Source organism: Egretta garzetta, unplaced genomic scaffold (assembly GCF_000687185.1).
Source record: "Egretta garzetta isolate BGI_Z169 unplaced genomic scaffold, ASM68718v1 scaffold108, whole genome shotgun sequence".
Taxonomy (NCBI): domain Eukaryota; kingdom Metazoa; phylum Chordata; class Aves; order Pelecaniformes; family Ardeidae; genus Egretta; species Egretta garzetta.
In genome coordinates, this window is record NW_009260614.1 from 5,825,934 (window position 1) to 5,845,526 (window position 19,593).

At 41.2% G+C, this 19,593-nt stretch overlaps 1 protein-coding gene across 2 annotated transcripts in view; it reads left to right on the plus strand.

The window, feature by feature from the left end:
* Positions 1-19,593, plus strand: part of CUX1 (cut like homeobox 1) — a 250,607-nt gene that overhangs the window by 94,992 nt on the left and 136,022 nt on the right. For both annotated transcript variants that reach the window (XM_035900513.1, XM_035900512.1), the window contains exons 5-8: positions 4,357-4,494; positions 7,898-8,021; positions 10,886-10,962; positions 11,750-11,816. In XM_035900513.1, coding sequence (XP_035756406.1) covers positions 4,357-4,494; positions 7,898-8,021; positions 10,886-10,962; positions 11,750-11,816 — 406 coding nt within the window. The remainder of the gene's footprint in view (positions 1-4,356; positions 4,495-7,897; positions 8,022-10,885; positions 10,963-11,749; positions 11,817-19,593) is intronic.

Consider the following 19,593-nt stretch of genomic DNA (forward strand, 5'->3'; position numbering starts at 1 on the left):
CTCGCCGGTCGCTTCGCCCGCGGGAACTTCCCGCCGAGCAGCGCTCCGCGGCGCTGGCCTTAGAAAATAGTACATATACATGTATATATTAAAAATATATATATACACGGAGCGAGAGGGTAATTGGCCGCAGCGCTCTGTAAACTGTGCGTTTAAACAATGACAGAGTTTTTCCACTTCATTTGGCAAATTTTCCTCCCGCAGCCCACCCCTCCGTCAGTCTCCCCCCACGAGCGGCAGCGGGAAGGAGCGGTTCGGGGGCAGCGTCCCGCCCCGCGCACCAAGCCCAGCGACGGCCGGGGGTGGGGGAGCGGGGGGGTTAAACATCAACTTCCCAGACCGAGCTGCTTTTCCTCGAGCTGAGGTGGGCTTTTCCCCCCCTCTTCTTAAATAACGAGGGTGGTCCCAGCATACTCTATATCGAGACAGCTTTTCATCAGTTGCTCATCAGCATGCTAATTGCTGTATGACTAATTATGCCCTGAATTCCAGTTGATTTTCTTAATGAGACAGCTGGGTTAATTATGTAATCGTATGATTACATTAGCCTAGAGTGCCCTGGCGAAAAGTAACGCAGGCAGGAGCGTGATGTCATCGCAGGCGCAGCGCTCACAAGGGGGGGCATTCATTTCTGCCTAATGACAGGGGAGGGCAACGGTACCCACAGTGCTCTTTGTGTAAACACTTATATTGAATTATTAAGAACTGTGTCTTTTTCCAGCTCGCAGAATGAGGGAGGAATGGGGTTTTTTAAAACAAAACTCACTTTGGAAATTCAGCGGGTCATCGATAGTCCTGGTTTATCTCCTGGGCTGAGGTCGGGTTTGGTCTGAGCAACGTGGGGTCGCGGGTGGTGAGGTGCTGCCTCTAGCTTGTCATGGAATGCGCTGTTTTGGCAAGATCCGTCTTTGCGGTCCTTTTAAAATTGTTCCTAAAATATGTAGTTGACATGAATGCACAGCAGCAAAAAAAAAAAAAATAATCGGTTCTCTTGAGCTGCTGTTCAAGAAAGACCTATCATCAGGGCACGTATGGTGTGAGAAGAGTCTGAGAGGTGTTATTGCCGGCTGCGTTGCGCTAGCTGGTTTGATGCAAAGTATTAACTGCTAGAAAAATAATGTTACATTTACAGCATTAATTTTTTTCACGCCTGCGCTCATTGAGACATGTCCGTCCACCTCCTTTCTGAGGACAGAGGCTCCTCTGCAAGGGACCCGGCGTGGTGTGTCGCAGTGGCGAGCGCAGGGAGCTGCTTGTGCAACGGTCCCAAAAGGGCAATTCATTGGGAAGTAAAGGCAGGAACAGGCTTTGCGGATGCTGGTTTTAAAATACAGCAGTTACGATTTCTCGTATGGTAGCGTGGAGGAACCGTTATTGGGGACTGGATCCAGACATGCTGGGCTAGGTACAAACATGTGATGCAAAGGGCTTCTTCGTGGGTGTAGTATGCAACAAGTGGATTGGGAAACTAGAATGGAATAGGAAGCGATAGAAAAAAATACACTAAATTTAGCATAAAAATAGCCATCTCAGTTTACTCTTGGGCAATAATGATCTTGCTAAACACTTTTTAAAGTTCTGGATGAGCAGATTCCTTTTACCAATTTTCTCATTTCTTATTTATCTTGTGCCTAGCAGGGATTCTGAACTTTTGCAAGCTAGAGAAGAGTCAAACCAAGAGAATAATTTGTGATGAGTTTTCCACATTTAAGTGTTAAGTGAGGTGATTTTTCTCTTTCACAGATTACAGAAAAGGCCTTTCCTTCTTCACTTCCCTCCATAAGCGAGTACCACTTGATTATTTTTTTTTTTGAAACGTGTATGCCTGTTGTTTGTGTAATGAATCGAAAGTTTTGGTCCATTGCTTGTTTAAAAATTCAGTGACCTCCTGTTAAATGACATGAAACATACTTTGTAAGTCTGGTTAATAAAAAAGGTATGCTTTTTCATGCATGCATATGTCAGGAAAAGGAGAGTATTTTTATTTATTTTTAAATCCACTCCACTCAGGTAAGAAAAATGTCATTCTGACTGTAAGGTTCATGCTTGTTTCAGGGCAATTGGTGTTTATAAATACTTGAGAAATCACGGGGCTTTAGGGGTTTTTTGAGATTAAAGAGCATGTTGGGGCTTGCCATGAGAAATGAAGGATTTGTCTCTCTGCCCAAAATGTCGTGGTCATTTTATTGTCATGCAGTAGTTAGTTTTCCTTCATGCAGTTTATAAAAATGAAGTCTAAGAGGTGCTTCAGCCATGGAGTTTTTTTACATGTCCTTAAGCGGTATTTAGTGGCTGCAGGCCATTAGTCCTTCAAATAGGCTCTAGCGAAGTTTGAAGTTTAATGCACAGAGACTGTTTTTACATATTGTTTGTTCTGCCACTGTTTTGCTACTTGAACATTAACCTTTAATAGAGCTAAATTAAATATACATGTCCTGATGAATAATTATGAGATTGCAAGCATTTTCATTTTGTACATAAAGCTTCTCAGGGACTGCAAATTTGACTAAAGGTTTAGTCATTATTCTCTTTATAATGCTCGTGTTATTTTTGTCTTTTAATTCTTTACCGATTTAAATATAAAAAGCCCTGTGTATTTGGAGGAAAATACCTCTTGTGGGTGCCGTGGTTTTTTACAATGGGCATCTTAAAACGAGGGGGGGAAAGCGCACCCACAATTTTGTAAAGTTCAGTCTCTTTCATCGTGGCATTTTCACACAATTTTATAGAACTATCATAGCTGAAGCTTAAGATCCCTGCCTGATGCGTTTGGCGGTTCCTGTAACAATTTCAGATGCGGATAGATTGAGACAATCCAGCCTTTCTTTCTGTTCAGCAGATGAATGGCCTGGGCTAGCTCTTTCGGAGAAATGCTGAGCTGCAGGAGTGTGACAAAACGGTCATTCCAGATAAAGGTCGGCAGACCTACATGGGAGAAGGGTGATGTTGTGACAGCCCGTACCTTAATTGGACCGTACATAAATATTGCAGGGCCTTTAACTCGTGCTACTGCTGTGACTTAAACTTTATATTTAATTCCTTACCTGTACCCCCTGGCTCTGCCACAATAACATTTTAAGTTTGATTTATTATAAATATTTTAATACAGATAATAATAACGAAAAGTATTTGGCCTAAAAAGCATAAATGAAAAAGCTATGTAGTCATAAACTATGTATGTACAGAGAACAGATGACAAGCCACCTAGATTTTGTATTATGAACAGGGTAATGCCATAAGCTGTTGAAGAACCGAAGTAACAAAATGCAGCAGGCTGCTACTTATAATGTCTCCGAGCTCAACATAACCCAGTACTATTCTTTTATAAACTATGAAACAACGCTGGCATATTGAAAAAACACACAGGCTCATGCTTAATGTGTTAACAGAGGTACAATAGACTTATTATGTGTTTCCAGAGACTGAGGGTGGTCTGAAAAATTAATGACTGTAGTGGCTGAAAATTAAGTGAACTCCCTAATATATACTGTTGTTGATCCACTGAGTTTGGTGTTTAGCATTCCTCAACAGGAGACTAAATCTTTGCAGCCATTTCACAAGAGATGCTGGCGCCCATAACAGAAATGTATTCAATAATCTTCTATAAGTCCATCGGACTCCAGCGTTTGCCTATTCTGACTGGGAAGAAGTTCCAGAATAAATCACGCGTTCGCATGTCAGGTGTGTGCTAAGGACTCTATTTAGCAGAAGGGGACAAACATCAGAGAATTAATACTGAGAGGACATTCAAAATAATTTCTAATTTCTATTTGATTAGCAGTGTAAGAAAAAGAGGGAACAAGAGTCACCCAACCCAAGAGTCACGGAATTAATTACATCCATGCAATATTTCTGATTATTATTGATCTGTCAGTTAGAAAAAGTATAGCTTGGATCTCCATGATCAAATAACCTTTTTGAGCTCAGCTGTGCAGGAGGGCACAATTTGCTTCAGAAACAGAGGTATGTGAGGGACACAGTCAGAGCGCCATGCAGTTTGATTGCTTTTTATCCCAAAATTCTCATTTGGAAAACAAAAATTTGAAACTTAAGTCTCTCACATGCCTTCGTATCATGACTGTCTGCACCCAGAGGCGCTGCCCTGTGGATTAATGCCAGGACGAAGAAGGCACATCCCAATTTAAAGGGTAAATCAGATACAATGAACTATCTCTATTTTTTGAAGTTTGCAGGATACGAGGTGAGGAACATACAGGAATAATAACTCAAAGTAGGGCCTTACTTGCACTTAAAATGGATATTAATGGAAGAAAAAAGGACACTTGTGCTCTGAACTGTGTGAGTTGCAGAAGTGTTCCTGTTATCTTACGTTTTACTGTACTGTTTCTTTTTCAGATCCGGTTCCAGCCTTGGATTTAGGACAGCAGCTTCAGCTGAAGGTTCAACGTATGCACGATATTGAAACAGAGAACCAGAAACTTAGGGAAACTCTGGAGGAATACAATAAAGAATTCGCCGAGGTGAAAAATCAGGGTAGGTTGCAAATGTATTCGCTTATCAGCTTTTAATGCATACTGAAATTTGAAGACTGGGATTAAATTCAGTTTTATTTCTTACGGGTAGGGTTGACGGTAGCATTGAAATTCAGTGAAGAGAGTATAATAGTCTATTAGAGCCGCTTCTGTATTTATGTGTATAGGTATGACTTTGGGTAGACACTTTGGATTTCTTTAAAAGTTTTGTCTTCTGTCACACCAAGTCAGAGAATGGAGCTGAGAAGGATGCGAGGAGACCTGATTGCAGCCTTTCAGTACTTAAGGGGGGCCTGCTCACTGCAGGGGGGTTGGACTAGGTGACCTCTTAGGGGTCCCTTCCAACCCAAAACATTCAACGATTCTATATTCAGTTGCAGCCTTCAGTGCTACCTGCAAATTGCACGCCGACTGAGGTTGTATGTAGATGTTTTATGAGAGACAGTGCTACTGCTGCATCAGGCTGCATGTATGTGTGGGTGCACGTAGCACAGACACACAAAAATCCAGTGTTTTATACACACATAGAGAGCTGTACAAAATGGAACTTTTTCTGTACTCTGTTTTTCCTTGTCTAAATCTGAAATGTGTTACTGGAGTACATTCACATACATACTTCGTATTTACTCTAGAGACTCTCCGTAGAGCAATGTAAATACAAGCTAATACTGTTTAATTATTTAAGTAAGTTTTAATGAGACCAGAGTACATGAAAATACATGAAAATCTCAATGAGATTTACAGCCTGTTGTGTTTAAGACTGTTGAAGTTTTCTTGTGATTCAGAAGAAGGTTTCTGCACCAGGAAACAAATTTTGCTCGGTTGTACACCTGCTTGCCTATACACGGGACTTTTCATTTCCGACTTTAATACTCAATTCTGGGTGGTGGAAAGGTAAATTTTCCAGGCATTTGGAAAATGTGGGTTTGTTGGTTTTTGTTTGGTTGTCGGGGTTTTTTTTAATACTGTGGAACTGTTGCGCCCAAGTGGGTAGCATTTGAAAGCCACATTAGCAGCTGAGTTGGTTCTGTTACATCTCATTTTCAGCAGAAGGAGCTTATATGCAGTTAAATATTTTGTTTTAACACAGAGGTGTGGCCTATGGAGGGGACAGGTATCAACATGCAAGGATTCAGGCTGGACTGCAGAAGATGTCATATAGGAGCCATAATGCTCTAAGCCCAACAGTATTTGTGCTGGAAATGCACCGTAATTGCAGTTCGCCGTGCAGAGTTTTCCTGAGGCTGTGCATCCTGTACCTCCAGTATGACAGGGCTTCATCCCAGAAAGTGGAAAAGATCTCGACTTCCAGAGTTTTTTGCTGCAACTACTCACGAACTGGCATTTTTTATTTCCCCCGGTGTGCACTAACTTCCCTTCTGTTTTGCCACTGTAGTCTTTGCTCCCGTTTTTCACTCCAGTGCAGTAGTTTTACACTCTATTTCAAACAGGGATTAATAAGATACCCAGGGAAAAGCCTGTTGTTAGCTAAGGGTGCTTTGATCAGTTAATCTCTTTGTTTGGAGGGCTGTGTAAGAGCTACACAGCTCCTGTAAGAACTTCTTCCAAAACTGGTACAAATGGCAGTGGCTAACAAGCTTTGGCTGACCTGAGCAGTAAAGAAGGCACTTAGTTCTTTGAGCGATGTAAAGAATTAAACTGTGCTTGTCCAACACATCTGTTGTTAGGTGCCTAAAGGTCAGATTTTGTCACAAAAGTCTATCATTTTTTCCCCACATTTGTATGCTTCTTGCATTCATTTTTATAGTTTTGTATCCTTTGAAAATGAAACATTAAAACCTTTTCAAGATGCAACTGTATAGATTTCCATGAGACTGTTTAACTCTGTGCTGCTCCAGGTACCTGAATACTTCTGCAGGTTTCTGTCTGAAAAGACCTGGAGCAAAGGTGTCTCCAGTACAAAGAGTACATCCTTTGTACATATGAATGAGCATCCTTTTGTCTGTGTGAAGTAGCATCCTTTGCTTATTCAGGAAAGGATCAGAATTTGTATTACTTCCCGGATCTCAGAGAAGAATTTCCCTTTGCTTAAAAAAAAAAAAAAAAAAAAAGTGACATGTCCTTTTCACAGCCTGTTACTCAGTAATGAGCCTCATCTGATTTTTGCACGGCTAGCAAAATCCTGCTCCTTCATTCAACAGTAGTATCTGCTGTCTGGCTTTACAGTTCTCTAGTCAAGTCCAAAAGTCTAGACTTTGAAAGGGTTATGCATGGTTTTGTGTGATATTATTGAGATTTTTTTTCCCCAAGTCTGTAGGCTTTCCTTTTCATAGTAGAGTTTGTCTTTCTATGATGTTTCTGCAGAATGAGAAGCATTTTATGTCCCAAAGTATTTTTTTCCTAAAGCATTGTTAATGGCATCTGTTAATAAGCTGATGTCTTTAAACCACTGCATCTCTGTGTAAGTACATTGAAATATATTGCTAGCTGCAAGTCTTCTGGCAGTCTAACGCTTTTTCCAAATTCCATTATTGTTACAAAGCATACTCTGGTGAATGTCTTGCTTTTCCTCTTATGAGCCCTATAAGGATTCAGTCCTTTCCTGTGGGTGGGATCAAAGGGCTTTCACATCGGAACGGATCAGGGCACTTAACAAGATGCTGTCCATCAGAGGCTGTGCCATAACTCTGCAGGTTTATGCATCTTCCCTCATCCATTACTGGGCACAGTAAAGCAAGATAGCTTCTTTAGCTGAGAGAAAGGTTTCTGCACATTCCCTGGAAGGCTACAAGTGCACTCAGAAAGTTATAGGTAATGCTTGTGTGTAAAACCCAGTGTCGATGACAAGGCTGTTAGAGCAACTAGAATATGAAGGGCTCTGTTGAATCTGATCTAATGTTAATACAGCAGTTAAATCTTAACTGCCGTATTTTTCATCAGTTGTGAAGCAGAACGTAGCTGTATCCCAGATATGTGTTCAATTAGATTGCATCTGTGCATGAACCATAGTAAAACTGCCTCTTTTTACATGAGCACAGTTATGTGAATTAACTGTCCTATGTGTAAATGCATACTTAAACCTACACTGGGACTTTATTAATCTCCACTCAGCAGCGAGCTAATTTGAGACTAGTCAATAAGGTGATATTATATTTTACAATTGATTTTTTTTTTGGTCTTTTTTTTTCAAGTCATGTTAGAGGAACCTTCTTCGCTCTGCTTTCCAGCAAACTCCATTGATCCTTCTCAACCTAAACACTTAAAGTTCAATTTAACATTTAGGGAGTAAAAGGTCTCCAAAGGGACTCATATCCATTGATTTTGTGTCAGAGTTGAAGAGCTAAAGTTTAAAACACACTGAGCCTACAGGGTAAAGAAAGCCTTGTGTTGTGCAACCACATGGAGCTGTGTAAACTCATTCATCCCCTATTGTTTTTCTGTAGAGGTTACAATAAAAGCACTTAAAGAGAAAATCCGAGAATATGAACAGACCCTGAAGAACCAAGCGGAGAATATAGCCCTTGAAAAAGAACAGAAGTTACAAAATGATTTCGCAGAGAAGGAGAGGTGAGTGTGCATGTGTGTGTCTGCAGGTATCGTAGAGGAGGAGAGATGTATTTTTCTGTTTAATCTTCCCAGCCAGGACTCTCTCTTCAGTGTACTGAGACAGCTCATATATTGAGTGATTCTGGTGATTTATGTGTTTGACACGGAATCATTTGATACTCAACTTTGCACAGAAAAACAATTGTGAAAGTGTGGAAGTAAAACAAGGACAGATTGTTTCTTTGCGGTAGTGTTGGGGGGGGTGTCATGTTCAGAAGGGTGCAAACCTGCTTTTATTCTTCACTAGCTGTATTGTCCTTTGTGACACTAATCTTTCTCCGTTAGCCGACAGTGTAATTCAGTCTGCTGTGTCCACTTTGCGTGTCACAGTACCACTGTGTAATCTCTACAACCCTGAGCTGTTTAAGATGAAACGCTGTACCCAAGAGCTTGGGTAAAAGCTGCATCACCCCTGCTCCTATGGTAATGTCTGAGAGGGGATGTGTTCCTGAATTGTCCTGGAAAGGTTTGCATATTTCTGCATGTTGAAATTAAGAAGTACTTAAATTATTTGTTATTGATTTTGGAAGCATCTTGGATGCATTTCTTATCTCTTGCAAATGAGCAGGCAATATTTAAATCTTGTAGGTTAGTGGGCAAACAAATAGGGCAGGACAAGAGCAAGGGTCTTAAAAGGGAGTTCTTTCAGGCTGCATTCCCTACCTTGAGAATTTATTGCTTCCATGGGGCAATAACACTGAAGCTATAATATGTTCAACTTAGTGTGAAAGCCCTTCAGTTGATGTGAGCTTTTTAGTTGGTGGTTGGTTGTTTAAACTCAGGTCTGAGTGGGAAGAATCTATCACTGAATGCAAAGCTTTTTTTAATTCATCAATATCTGTGGTTACTTTTTTATAAGTAGCATGTAAGCAGTGGCTTTAATGGCTGCAATTTAGATAGGTTTAAAAAAAAATAAAAATGTCAGGTCATGGAACGCAAATAAAAGTGTGTCTAGACTTAGACAGGTGAACTGGCTGGATGGCCGGGTCCAGAGAGTTCTGGTAAACGGAGGTAAATCCAGTTGGCGGCCAGTCACAAGTGGTGTCCCCCAGGCCTCAGTGTTGGGGCCAGTTCTGGTTAACATCTTTATCAATGATTTGGACAAGGGAATCAAGTGCACCCTCAGTAAGTTTGCAGATGACACCAAATTGGGCTGGAGTGTCGATCTGCTCGAGAGTAGGGAGGCTCTGCAGAGGGACCTGGCCAGGCTGGATCCATGGGCCCAGGCCAATGGTGTGAGGTTCAACAAGGCCAAGGGCCGGGTCCTGCCCTGGGGTCACAACAGCCCCAGGCAACGCTACAGGCGTGGGGAAGAGTGGCTGGAAAGCTGCTTGGCAGAGAAATGCTGGGGTCAGGGTTGGGCCCCTCACTCCCAGAAGGACATGGAAGGGCTGCAATGTGTCCAGAGAAGGGGAACGAAGCTGGTGAGGGGTCTGGAGCCCAAGGCCGGTGGGGAGCGGCTGGGGGAGCTGGGGGTGTTCAGCCTGGAGAAGAGGAGGCTGAGGGGAGGCCTTCTCGCTCCCTACATCTGCCTGACAGGAGGGGGTGGCGGGTGGTCTCTACTCCCAGGTAACGGGTGATAAGACGAGGGGAAACGGCCTCAGGTTGTGCCAGGGGAGGCTTAGGTTGGACATTGGGAACTATTTTTTTACTGAAAGAGTTCTCAAGCATTGGAACTTGGGCTGCCCAGAGAGGTGGTGGAGTCCCCATCCCTGGAAGTGTTAAAAAAATGTGCAGACATGGCACTTCAAGACATGGTTTAGTAGGCATGGTGGTGTTGGATTGACAGTTGGACTTGATGATCTTGGGGGTCTTTTCCAACCTTAATGATACTATGATTCTATTCTATGATTCTAAGAGAGGTTTTGAGTTCTCAAAGTATATAATTTGGTATGAAGGGAACTGACATGTTTCTCACTATAAATAGTTCTTAACCTGGTCGACAGCATTGGAGAATAAATTTATGCACCCTATGGAGTGAAAGTAGGATGCTGGTAGTTTCATAAGCCATTTCACAATTCTGAAATCTGCAGAATGTCTTAAAACCAATGTCATAAAAAGCAGCAACTCCTGGGAGATGTTGGAGCAACTCCCTTTCAAAGATGAGTTTTGTAGCTCCTGTAATCTAGCCTTTAGCAAAGAGCATAGTGCCTGTATGGCCAGATGATGTTAAAATGTGTATAACTGACACAAAAAGAAAATATTGCCCGTGGACAGAAGAAATGTGAGCATATTTAAGGTTTGCTCATGTTATATAGAAAATATCAGTGTGAGATTTGTTTTGAAATATGTGTGTTTTTTTTAAAGAGTAGCTAATAGTATTACTGCATTTGGCATCTATTACAGCTATGATGAAACAGCTGCCGCATCTATTCGCTTCTATCAGTTATGGCAACAAATTTCTTCATTATGACAGTAAAATGGAAATGTATCATTCTTCTTGTACTAACTTTGTACAACAGAGGGTGCTTGGTGACAATTTTCTTAATGTGTGTGACATTTCCAAAACAAATTATGCTCAAGAAAACCTTCCACTAAAGTTGTCATTTATATAGCAGTCAACTCTTGTATAATGTTCACAGCTTATGTTATGAGGTGGCTACACTGTTAAAATTTTAATAAGTGGGACTGCAAAGTATGAACAGTATTGCAATGTGACATGATTTATGGGTCCCATTGAAGCACCTTGTAGTCTGTGTGGTGTTGTCAGTTGTCTGATTACAGTTGAGACATTTAATCACTCTCTCTTCCAAATTTGGAAAATACAAATAAGTTGTTTAACATGATTACGAGCTCTGTTCTCACCTCTTCTCTTCCCTTTATAGAAAATTGCAGGAGACACAGATGTCGACAGCCTCGAAGCTGGAAGAAGCCGAACACAAAGTTCAAGCTTTGCAAACAGGTCTGGCATTGCTATTCTGACCTATACCAATGATCAGGCTGGAGGCGAGAAGATAGAGATCATTAAATCTATCAGGACTGTGTGTGAACCAGCTCTTGCAAGTGCAGAGAGATCCAACAGAGCTTCTTTTGGGCTTCACACCTTAAGTGAGCACTTGCATTGCAGCCAGTCCATTGGTAAATACAGTGGACAAGGCTAAGCGTGAAGCGCGTACAGTATTAGAGCATTGCTGCAATGAAAGCAGGCCGTGGAACCTTTCATCCATGTTGTGTTTTGCTCTGGTTTCACACATTTCTGAACTATGATGAATACATGTAGTGATCTGGGTTCAGTATGAACCTGGTTTCTACCAGTGTGTCTTGCCTGTTGCTGTGATTTGCTTGCCATTAATTTTCATCCCTGCATACTTATAGGTTCCAGGTCTGGACACATTTGGTTTTGTTTACGATGAGAACACAAGAAATTTTATTCCCTGAATTACTGCAATAAATATTTCAAGTGAATAAGCCGTTTAGCCAGCTTAATAAGAAATTAATAATGTCTGGCTTTGTTAAGCAGAAAATGGGAATTTTTGCAATGTAAAAGAAATATCATAAGAAACTGTGAAAAATCAAAAGCTATGTTTTTTTAAAGTCATAATGGTTTGCCTAGGTAGAAAGATAAAGCAAAGAATTTTTCATCAGAAGATGTACAGCTTTATTTATGGCTGAATAAAAGAAAAAGGAGTAGTCTTTCTGCTTTTCACTGCTGTTATAGTGCTGTAATGCTTCATGTTTATGCCTTTTAGCCTTGGAAAAAACCAGGACAGAACTATTTGATCTGAAAACAAAATACGATGAAGAAACTACTGCAAAGTAAGAGTTCACTGTTTTTTTTCTATGTCTTCCTTCAGGGTATCACTGCTTTTTTGTTTTGCATCTGTCTGTTGGAGACAGACGAGATGGAAGAGGTTCAGGAGTCCAAATTTGTTAGAAAACATGGTCATAATTTGGCCTCCTATAGAGAGATGATTAGTTTTCATATTTTCTTCCACCCAACAAGACACTTTTCCTGGCACACATGCTGCTGCTGCATTCCTGGTTTCATTCTCAGTTGCTGCATCTACTGTGTATCTCTTATACTATATATCTCTATATCTCCTGTATTTTATTTAGAAGTGGGGCAATTTCAGAAATAAGATATTTACTGTGATCTTCCAGTCTCACTGAAAATAAAACGTAGTTTAGTAAAGGATTTCTATTTCACCGTTAGGCACCCTGGTTCTTTCTGGTTTTGGGGTAGCAGTCATCACTCTCAAATTTACCCCAAGTTACAGAGCATAGCATTTCTGGCAGATTTTTCTTCTTTTCAAATAGAACATGAAGGTAGTCTCAAAAATGTATATCCTTGGTTTCATAATGGCTACTGTTTCCAATTATCCCCTGGTTTTATTAACAATCAGTGCAAGAAACAACAAAAGGGAGACAGACTTCTGCTGTTTTTCTTTGAACCCTTCATATTTAAGGAAAGTTAGTAATGAGAAGGAATTCTCATGATCAGCAGTATTAAGCCCAAAGAGGCATTTCTGTGTCTGGAAATGGGATGGGAAAGAAGCAGCCATGTCAGATGGGTGTCCCTGGCCTGCTGTAAGGGTGAGGGTTGGAAGACGCACGTCACATCCCTGTGCCCATTACCCACGTCCCACAGAGCCCCAGCTTCACCCCGGCTTCCAAGTAGGCAGGTGATGGGGTGAATGGAGAGGAAAACCCTTGCTCCTGCCCTTACCACCCATTCTGGGACAGGAGACATGGTCAGGGAAGGCTCTTGGCAGTCTCTGTGTTGGGGCAAGAGAAACCATAGCCTAGGCTCGACGGGAGGAATGGCATGGTCTTGTTTTTGTCTGTAGGTAACTGCTTTCTGGCATGGCTTATGGCAGTCCAGATAATACAGGTTTTTCAAAAACAGTCAAATTGGCACCAAGTTTTAATTTCTTAGGGTGCAAATCTCTGAGCATTGAGGATCTGATTCCCCACTGAGTACATGGGGAACTTGGAGCTTAGAAAATTCAGTCCATGGTAGTTAAGGAACAGCGCTTGGAGCCGAAATACCTTTTACATCATTCAAGATAATATTTTAGGTAAATCTTGGTTTTGCTCTGTAAGTCCAGTTTTCTTTGAGTTCTGCATAAGGTGATCAAAAGTATTTTTGTTCCCTCATTGATTTCATCCTTCTCTAAGAGTCGCATACTAATGATGTTTCTGATGGAACCTTAAATTACTGCAGATTGCCTTTATTTTTTTTCCTGCACGTAACTGATGCTGGCAGCTCTGATGCTGTTATTTCGCCTTGCAGTCGCTTCTGCGGGAACAGTCAGAGATCAGGGCTCGGTGGTTGTAGGCACTGAACCTAATAACCCCTCACCCTTTTTAATGTTTTTATTTGCAGAGCGTTTGCTTCATTTTTTAATATTGTCTCCCTAAGTACTGTAATTTATCTTATACTGAGCAAAAGATGTACTCTAAAATGTTTGTTTGCATTTCTAATGTGTTTCATTCTTTCAGAGAGATTCACGCGGAAATATTTTCACATGATCTTGAATATGATTCTTACCTAATGTATATAGAATTACATAAAATTAGTAGCATCTGCAGTAACAAGAAGTTTATTGTGTTCTGTAGCAGAGTGATTATGAAGGCTGGGTTTGGAATATAGTGATCATGGAGCTGAATCCTGAAGCAGACATTAAACGTGTACTTTATCTCCCAAACTAATGTACTGTGAAAACAAACTTGTAGGACCTAATAACAGCAGAAATATTTTATCATTGTTTTGGATATTTACGGCAGGAATAGTTCTTGCATAACAACAATCATCTGTGGTGTTTGTAGCCCAAATTTTGCAATATGGAAATCTAGAAAAACATGAAAAGGGAGCTGAATGTAGACAGTGAAATTGAGTCATCTATTTTAATTGTAAAAGCTGGGAGAAATGTTGAAAAAACACCAATAAAAATGGTGAAAGACAGTTTGATTCTTTTCTAAAAAGAAATCCTCTTTTGATCTAAGTCTGAAAAGCTACTTGTATTGCCAATTTTAATTTTATGTTTTAAAAACATGTGATTTTTATCTTAGGCCAGAATTGTTAGCTTTACAGACGCTTATTTGATGCAGATGAATTGGAGTGCCTTCAGGAAAAAAAAGATAATTGTCAATTTTTTAAAGCTAACAGTGCTTTTAAGATTTTCAGTTTTGGAATAAAGCTGTCTTTCAACTGTTTGTAACTTTGAAAATCTTTCAAACAAACAAAAAAAAAAGGAGCAAAAGAAATACACAGTAAGAAGTGCTCAGTATCAGCATTAAGGAGTCTGGATTTTGTCCTAGTGACTGGTTGTTGTGATCTTGAAGTTGGAAATCGGTATGTCAACTTAGTTTTTTTATCTTTTCAAAATGCCCCCGTTTAACATGCTCCGTACAAAGTGAGGTACGGAGGTACCATCCGAACTTGATGCTAGCAGGGCATCTTTGAATGAGATCAGTTGCTAAAATTAAAATCTTCGGTCAAAGTAGCTTCTGTCATCCCAGTCTATAAAAATCCCCCGTCCCCTTCGCCAGTGAGCAGGTAACGCATGTTCGGGGGGAGCGGAGGTGCTGCCCGTGCCCCTTCCCCAGCCCCTGCGTCCCGCAGATACCCCGCGTGCTGGGCGCCGAAGGTGTTAATGGCACAAAGAAGTTCATTATGTGCAGTCATTGCAGTATGTCAGCTGGCATATCAGAAGCTGAATTTGACAAGATGGCAGCAGCAAAGTTTTCCATGTGTAGGCTTGAAGTAAAATGTAATTAGCCTTTATGTGCAGAACAAGGATCCATTGATGAATACAGCTGGTCTTTGTTTTCTTCTGTCATTGAGTGTGGGAGGTAAAAGTGTTCTTCTTCATGTTTATTAATACAAGATTCCTTAGACAAATGGCAAGCACAGTTTAATATTTGTTGGAACACAGAAGGGCTTGCCAAAACAGTTGTTGTGTAAGAGGATTTCAAGGTTTTCAGATTATAATCATCTCTGGGTTAAATAAATGAATGATTACTCTGCCTTTTTCAATTAAAGAGGCACATCCTCTCTTGAGGCCTGATACTGGTTTTGTTTGCTGTCCCACACATTTCTATCAGCAAACCTGGATTTAACCAACACTAATGAGCTTGATCTGGAGATTCTATCAGAGCTACAACTGAAAAGCAAACTCAGACTTGAGTTTCAGGAAAATTAAAGAATGTTGGGGGTTTTTTTCCTAGTGCACGAGACTTTTTTTTTTTTTTTTCTTCCTGCTCTGTAGAAAAAGAAACATCCTTGTATGCGTTTCTTTCATTTTCTGGGGACAAACTGTTCTCCTTGCTAACGTTGCTTTCACTTCAGGTTCGCTTCTGGTTCTCTCCAGAGTCCGAGCAAGGGTTCGGGATCTCCAGCTGAGCTGTTAAAGCTCCCAGCCGGAATGGTCGAATTCCAGTTTTAGATCAGCTCCAGAGCCACCTCTTTGCTCTGACCCTCCTCCCCCCCAACCTAAATGAATTCTAATTGGAAAAGGATCTTCGGTTGTAGCACATACAGTAGGCTTGTTACATTACTGTTAACATGTGGGCTGAGGCTCCCTGCCTTTGATGAAAGAAAATATCGAATTTCACTGAAATGCTGCATTTTCACTAGTAAATGTTAAGTAGTCTTGTGAGGATTTTAGGTGCTGCCCCCCCTTCCGCAATGAAAAGCCCTGATAAAGAACGCAAAGCAAAAGATGTTTAGGTTAAGGTTGTCAGTCAGAGCAGCTCTGCTACCAGTTTTGTTTCCTATTTGGTTTTTTGAAGGTGCAGACTTTTTGTTCTTCTAAAAAGTAGCGTTATGCATAGAAAATGCAGTGGAGGAGGAGGTTTTCATATTTACTAAAGGAGTCATCCTAAAACAACTACTTTCAATAACTTGTAAAAAAATATTTTGCCTTCCCATATATGAAGCAAAGAATTGTTGCCCTTTTATAATTAGACTGATTATTGTCTTTTTTGACAACACAGCTGAGGATGACACAGGAGGGCAAATGTACATGTACACTGGTGCAATATTGCAAATTACCTCACCATATAGATCCAGCTGACTGACTTTGATCCTGGACTGCATTTTAATGAAAACTGAATCTGGAAATGGACAACACACACTTAATGGAAGTGCAGTCTGTGAGCTGGCAGTCCCTGCTTTATGCTAAAGGAGAGTTTTTCATTGTTTTGGGGCCTGAACCTGTAAACTTGACTCACAGGATTTCAATATCAGTATTTAATACTTCTTTTCTTGCAGTGGTCATAGACCCTGGTCAGCGAGGCTGGGGAGATACTGGGGTGGGCACTGTGCACATATCTCTTACAAAGGCCATCTCTGCCCTAAAGAGCTTATGGCATGATATCATGACAACGAAAAAGAAGTTAATGAAACAAATAGGTGGAAGCTCAGGAGTGGGAGGACAAAGTAATGCCTATTTTCATCCCTAAATCCTGCTTGAAAATAAATCCTCAAGTAATCTGCACAAAGTCAGAGGTGGGTGACAGATGGGGAGTGCTGGGGCAGAGGCGGGCGATGGTGTCAGACAGGCAGGAGGGACAGCAGGGAGGTAAACAGCTCCTCCTGTTACCTGTACGCAAGCACAGGGCGCTCGAGTCTCCACTTGCAGGGAAGGGAAGAGGTTTTGTGGTTTATATGCCAAAAATACAGTAACAGAAGGGGATGCCTGTGGTTTTTGCCCGTTTGGGTGAAGGGTGCTTCTCTTCCTTACTCATCGAACAAACCTGTTCATTGGGCACCAGGCTAGAATAAAATGGTAAAGGTGTGGCTTTCTGCCTGGAAGGAGCATAGAACTGGGCTTGTGGACAGAGGACCAGTAGTTGTAGAGCACTCATAAAGAATTATTTCTGCCTAAAGTTATGTGATGGAATTGGAATTCAAGTATTCATGGGAAATCTCCTGTTGCATCGGGGCAAATCTCAGTTATCTTGGACTTCAGGGGAGTGATTCCCAATATATAGCAAGAATTGAATTTGGCCTATGAATTATTTACTTTAATTTTTTTTAACAAATCTTTCTTGTTTAAGTGCTAGCTGGTACCAATATATCACTTCTCGAATGTTTGTGGTCTTCCATTTTGATGGTGCTCAGGGTCAAACTGAATAAAAAATAAAGTCGTGCTCCCTCCAGCATCACATAATTACTGTGATAGATGGTCTCAAATGCTGCTTCCCCCCATTGAGCATGAAATACTGTAGTTAGGGTGGTTGTGTTGTACATGATGTGAAATAGCTTCTATTTGCTGTGTCTTTAAGGTCTTAAAGTTTCCTATTTCCTGTTCTTTTGATGAGTCATTAACTTCTAATGCTCGTCTCTGGAATTATTGCTGTATTTAAAGTGATTTCCCTAAAATCAGGAGATGGAGAACTTCATAGGCCATGTCTCTTACAGCTTTTTCTCCTTACGTTTCCTAGTGATACTGCCATCAGTGAAACCCCAGGAGTAGTGGTAATAAGGGGATGAGAAATCAGGGAGATGTTACAGAGAACTAGTTGTTTTTTTTTTTTAAGGAAAAAAAGGGAAGAGAAATTGAATGTCTTAAATCTTACAGAAAGCTCTGTCTGCATTTTTACAATCTGAGATATTTGTTAAAAGTTTTCACTGTGCCTTATGCAAAACTCAACAGGCTGGAAGTCACTATGTAACATTAATGTTTTGCTTAAAGCCCTAGAAATGAAGATGAATGAAAATACTTTGGAGATCTGCTTCTTATTTTGATCCAAAGCTTTGTACGAAATAGGGCTTGAAAGCCCATCTGCAAACCAGCCTTTTTTGTCAGATATCTGGTTCAGGCTACAGTCAACCAGAGAAGTTGCAGGATAGTGTGCTGTGGGGAGTGTATTGCAGTGTTACCGTAAAACACTCGCCTTTGTGAAATACTGAGTGCTTGCTTTGAAATCTTGCCTTTACTTTTGAGTAGGGAAACTGAGGCATGAGGAGTAAGTTTAATGCTCAGAGCCGACAAGTCTGGTCTTGGCTGGAGTCTAGAAATATGCAGACATGAGAATCATAAACCACAAACTGGCCAAAGATTTTTTTTTTATTATTATTATTTCAAAGGGTGCATTTCTGAGAACTCCATATAAATGGAGCATTTAGAGTTTGTAGAAGTGAGTGCTGTAGCTGGGCTGTATTGTCTCTTTTGTTAGACTTGTAATGCTTGCAATTAGTTAGTGTAACTTTTTGACAGCACAGAAGTGCCCTAGGTCCTTTCAGGTTTGTTTTTTTTTTGTTTTTTAACCTCGAGTGAGACTGTTCTGTTCCTTTTTCTAGTATAGCCTAGAAGCTGGTGTTACTTAACAGCCCAAAGTAGAAAAAAATAGCCTAAGGGTATTCTAGTCATCACCCTGTTATCTATAACCTTGGGTTGACATGAGATCCTTAGATGGAAATCTTTAAATAAATACAGAGTACTGCATTAAAGGGTCTTAACGCTGCCGTGCCAGCCATGCTGTCGGTCATCCTGGCCATGGTTGCGACTGCGGCTCCTTTCTGGGCATCAAACCCCATGGAAGAGGCTGCAACATCTTTGGTGCATGGGTCTGTATGAATTCACAAGGGGCAGAAGCATCCCTGCCCTGTCTGTTCTCACTTGCTCTTGCTGGAGCCAAACCTCTTCAGGCTCTTGCACGCTGCCTTAGTCCACTGAGTAGAGGGACCATGAGCGTGTTCCTGTAGTCCCAGCCTGCCAGCAGGAGCTGGCTTTCCCTGCGAGCCTGACAAAGGGGCAATCCAATTTTTTGAGCCATCTTGCCACGATAGCTCATTTTATCTGTGAGAGTTGCACTCTGTAAGGTGCCTGGGAGGGCTTCGTAAAGAAGATGAGCAAGTTACGGGGAAGGAGCACCCTTCATGCAAAGACGCATCTGCCCCCAAGCACGGACAAGGTCTTTGGGCCTCTGTGTCCCAGTCAGCTGAGCTTGGTTTTCATGCAGCCCTTTCATGTATCTCTACAGATGATAATAGTCTCATTTTTTTGAATGCAGAGTAGCAAAGCAACAGAGTTATTTTGGTACAGTACCACTTCCTTGTGAGGTCTTGTCTGTGAGAGCAGGGGCGGGCACATGGTTCTGTCATGGCTCCTTCAGCACAGCTACTGCTGGGCTGGTATCATGGAGAAGGCAATCGGGATAAATCCTTGAATCATCAGAAACAAATGGTTCATCTGTTTTTAATCAGGACCTGCCCTGCCTAGTATGCAGGGTTACCTATTTCTAATCACAAAGCAAAGCTCTCCATTGGGCTCTGAAGTTAACTGGCAGTTAACTGCAGTAGTCATCTCTACCTGGCCACGCATTTAATGTGTAGGCTTTCTTTACTGGCGTTTACTTGAAACTCTCCTTGTGCTCTCTAGATGGATTCCAGCTGTTTTTCCCACTCCCACGCAACAACAGTGCAGGCAAAAAAATGAGTCACGTAGTGTGTGTTGTGCTCTCTCATTTAGTGGAAAGAGATGGCTGTCCTGAACGAGAATGGAAGTGCAGGAAACTTTGTAAGGTCCCAAGCACCAAAACTCTGTATCCTGAAAAACAGCCTCTTTCTTCTGCCTTTATCCTC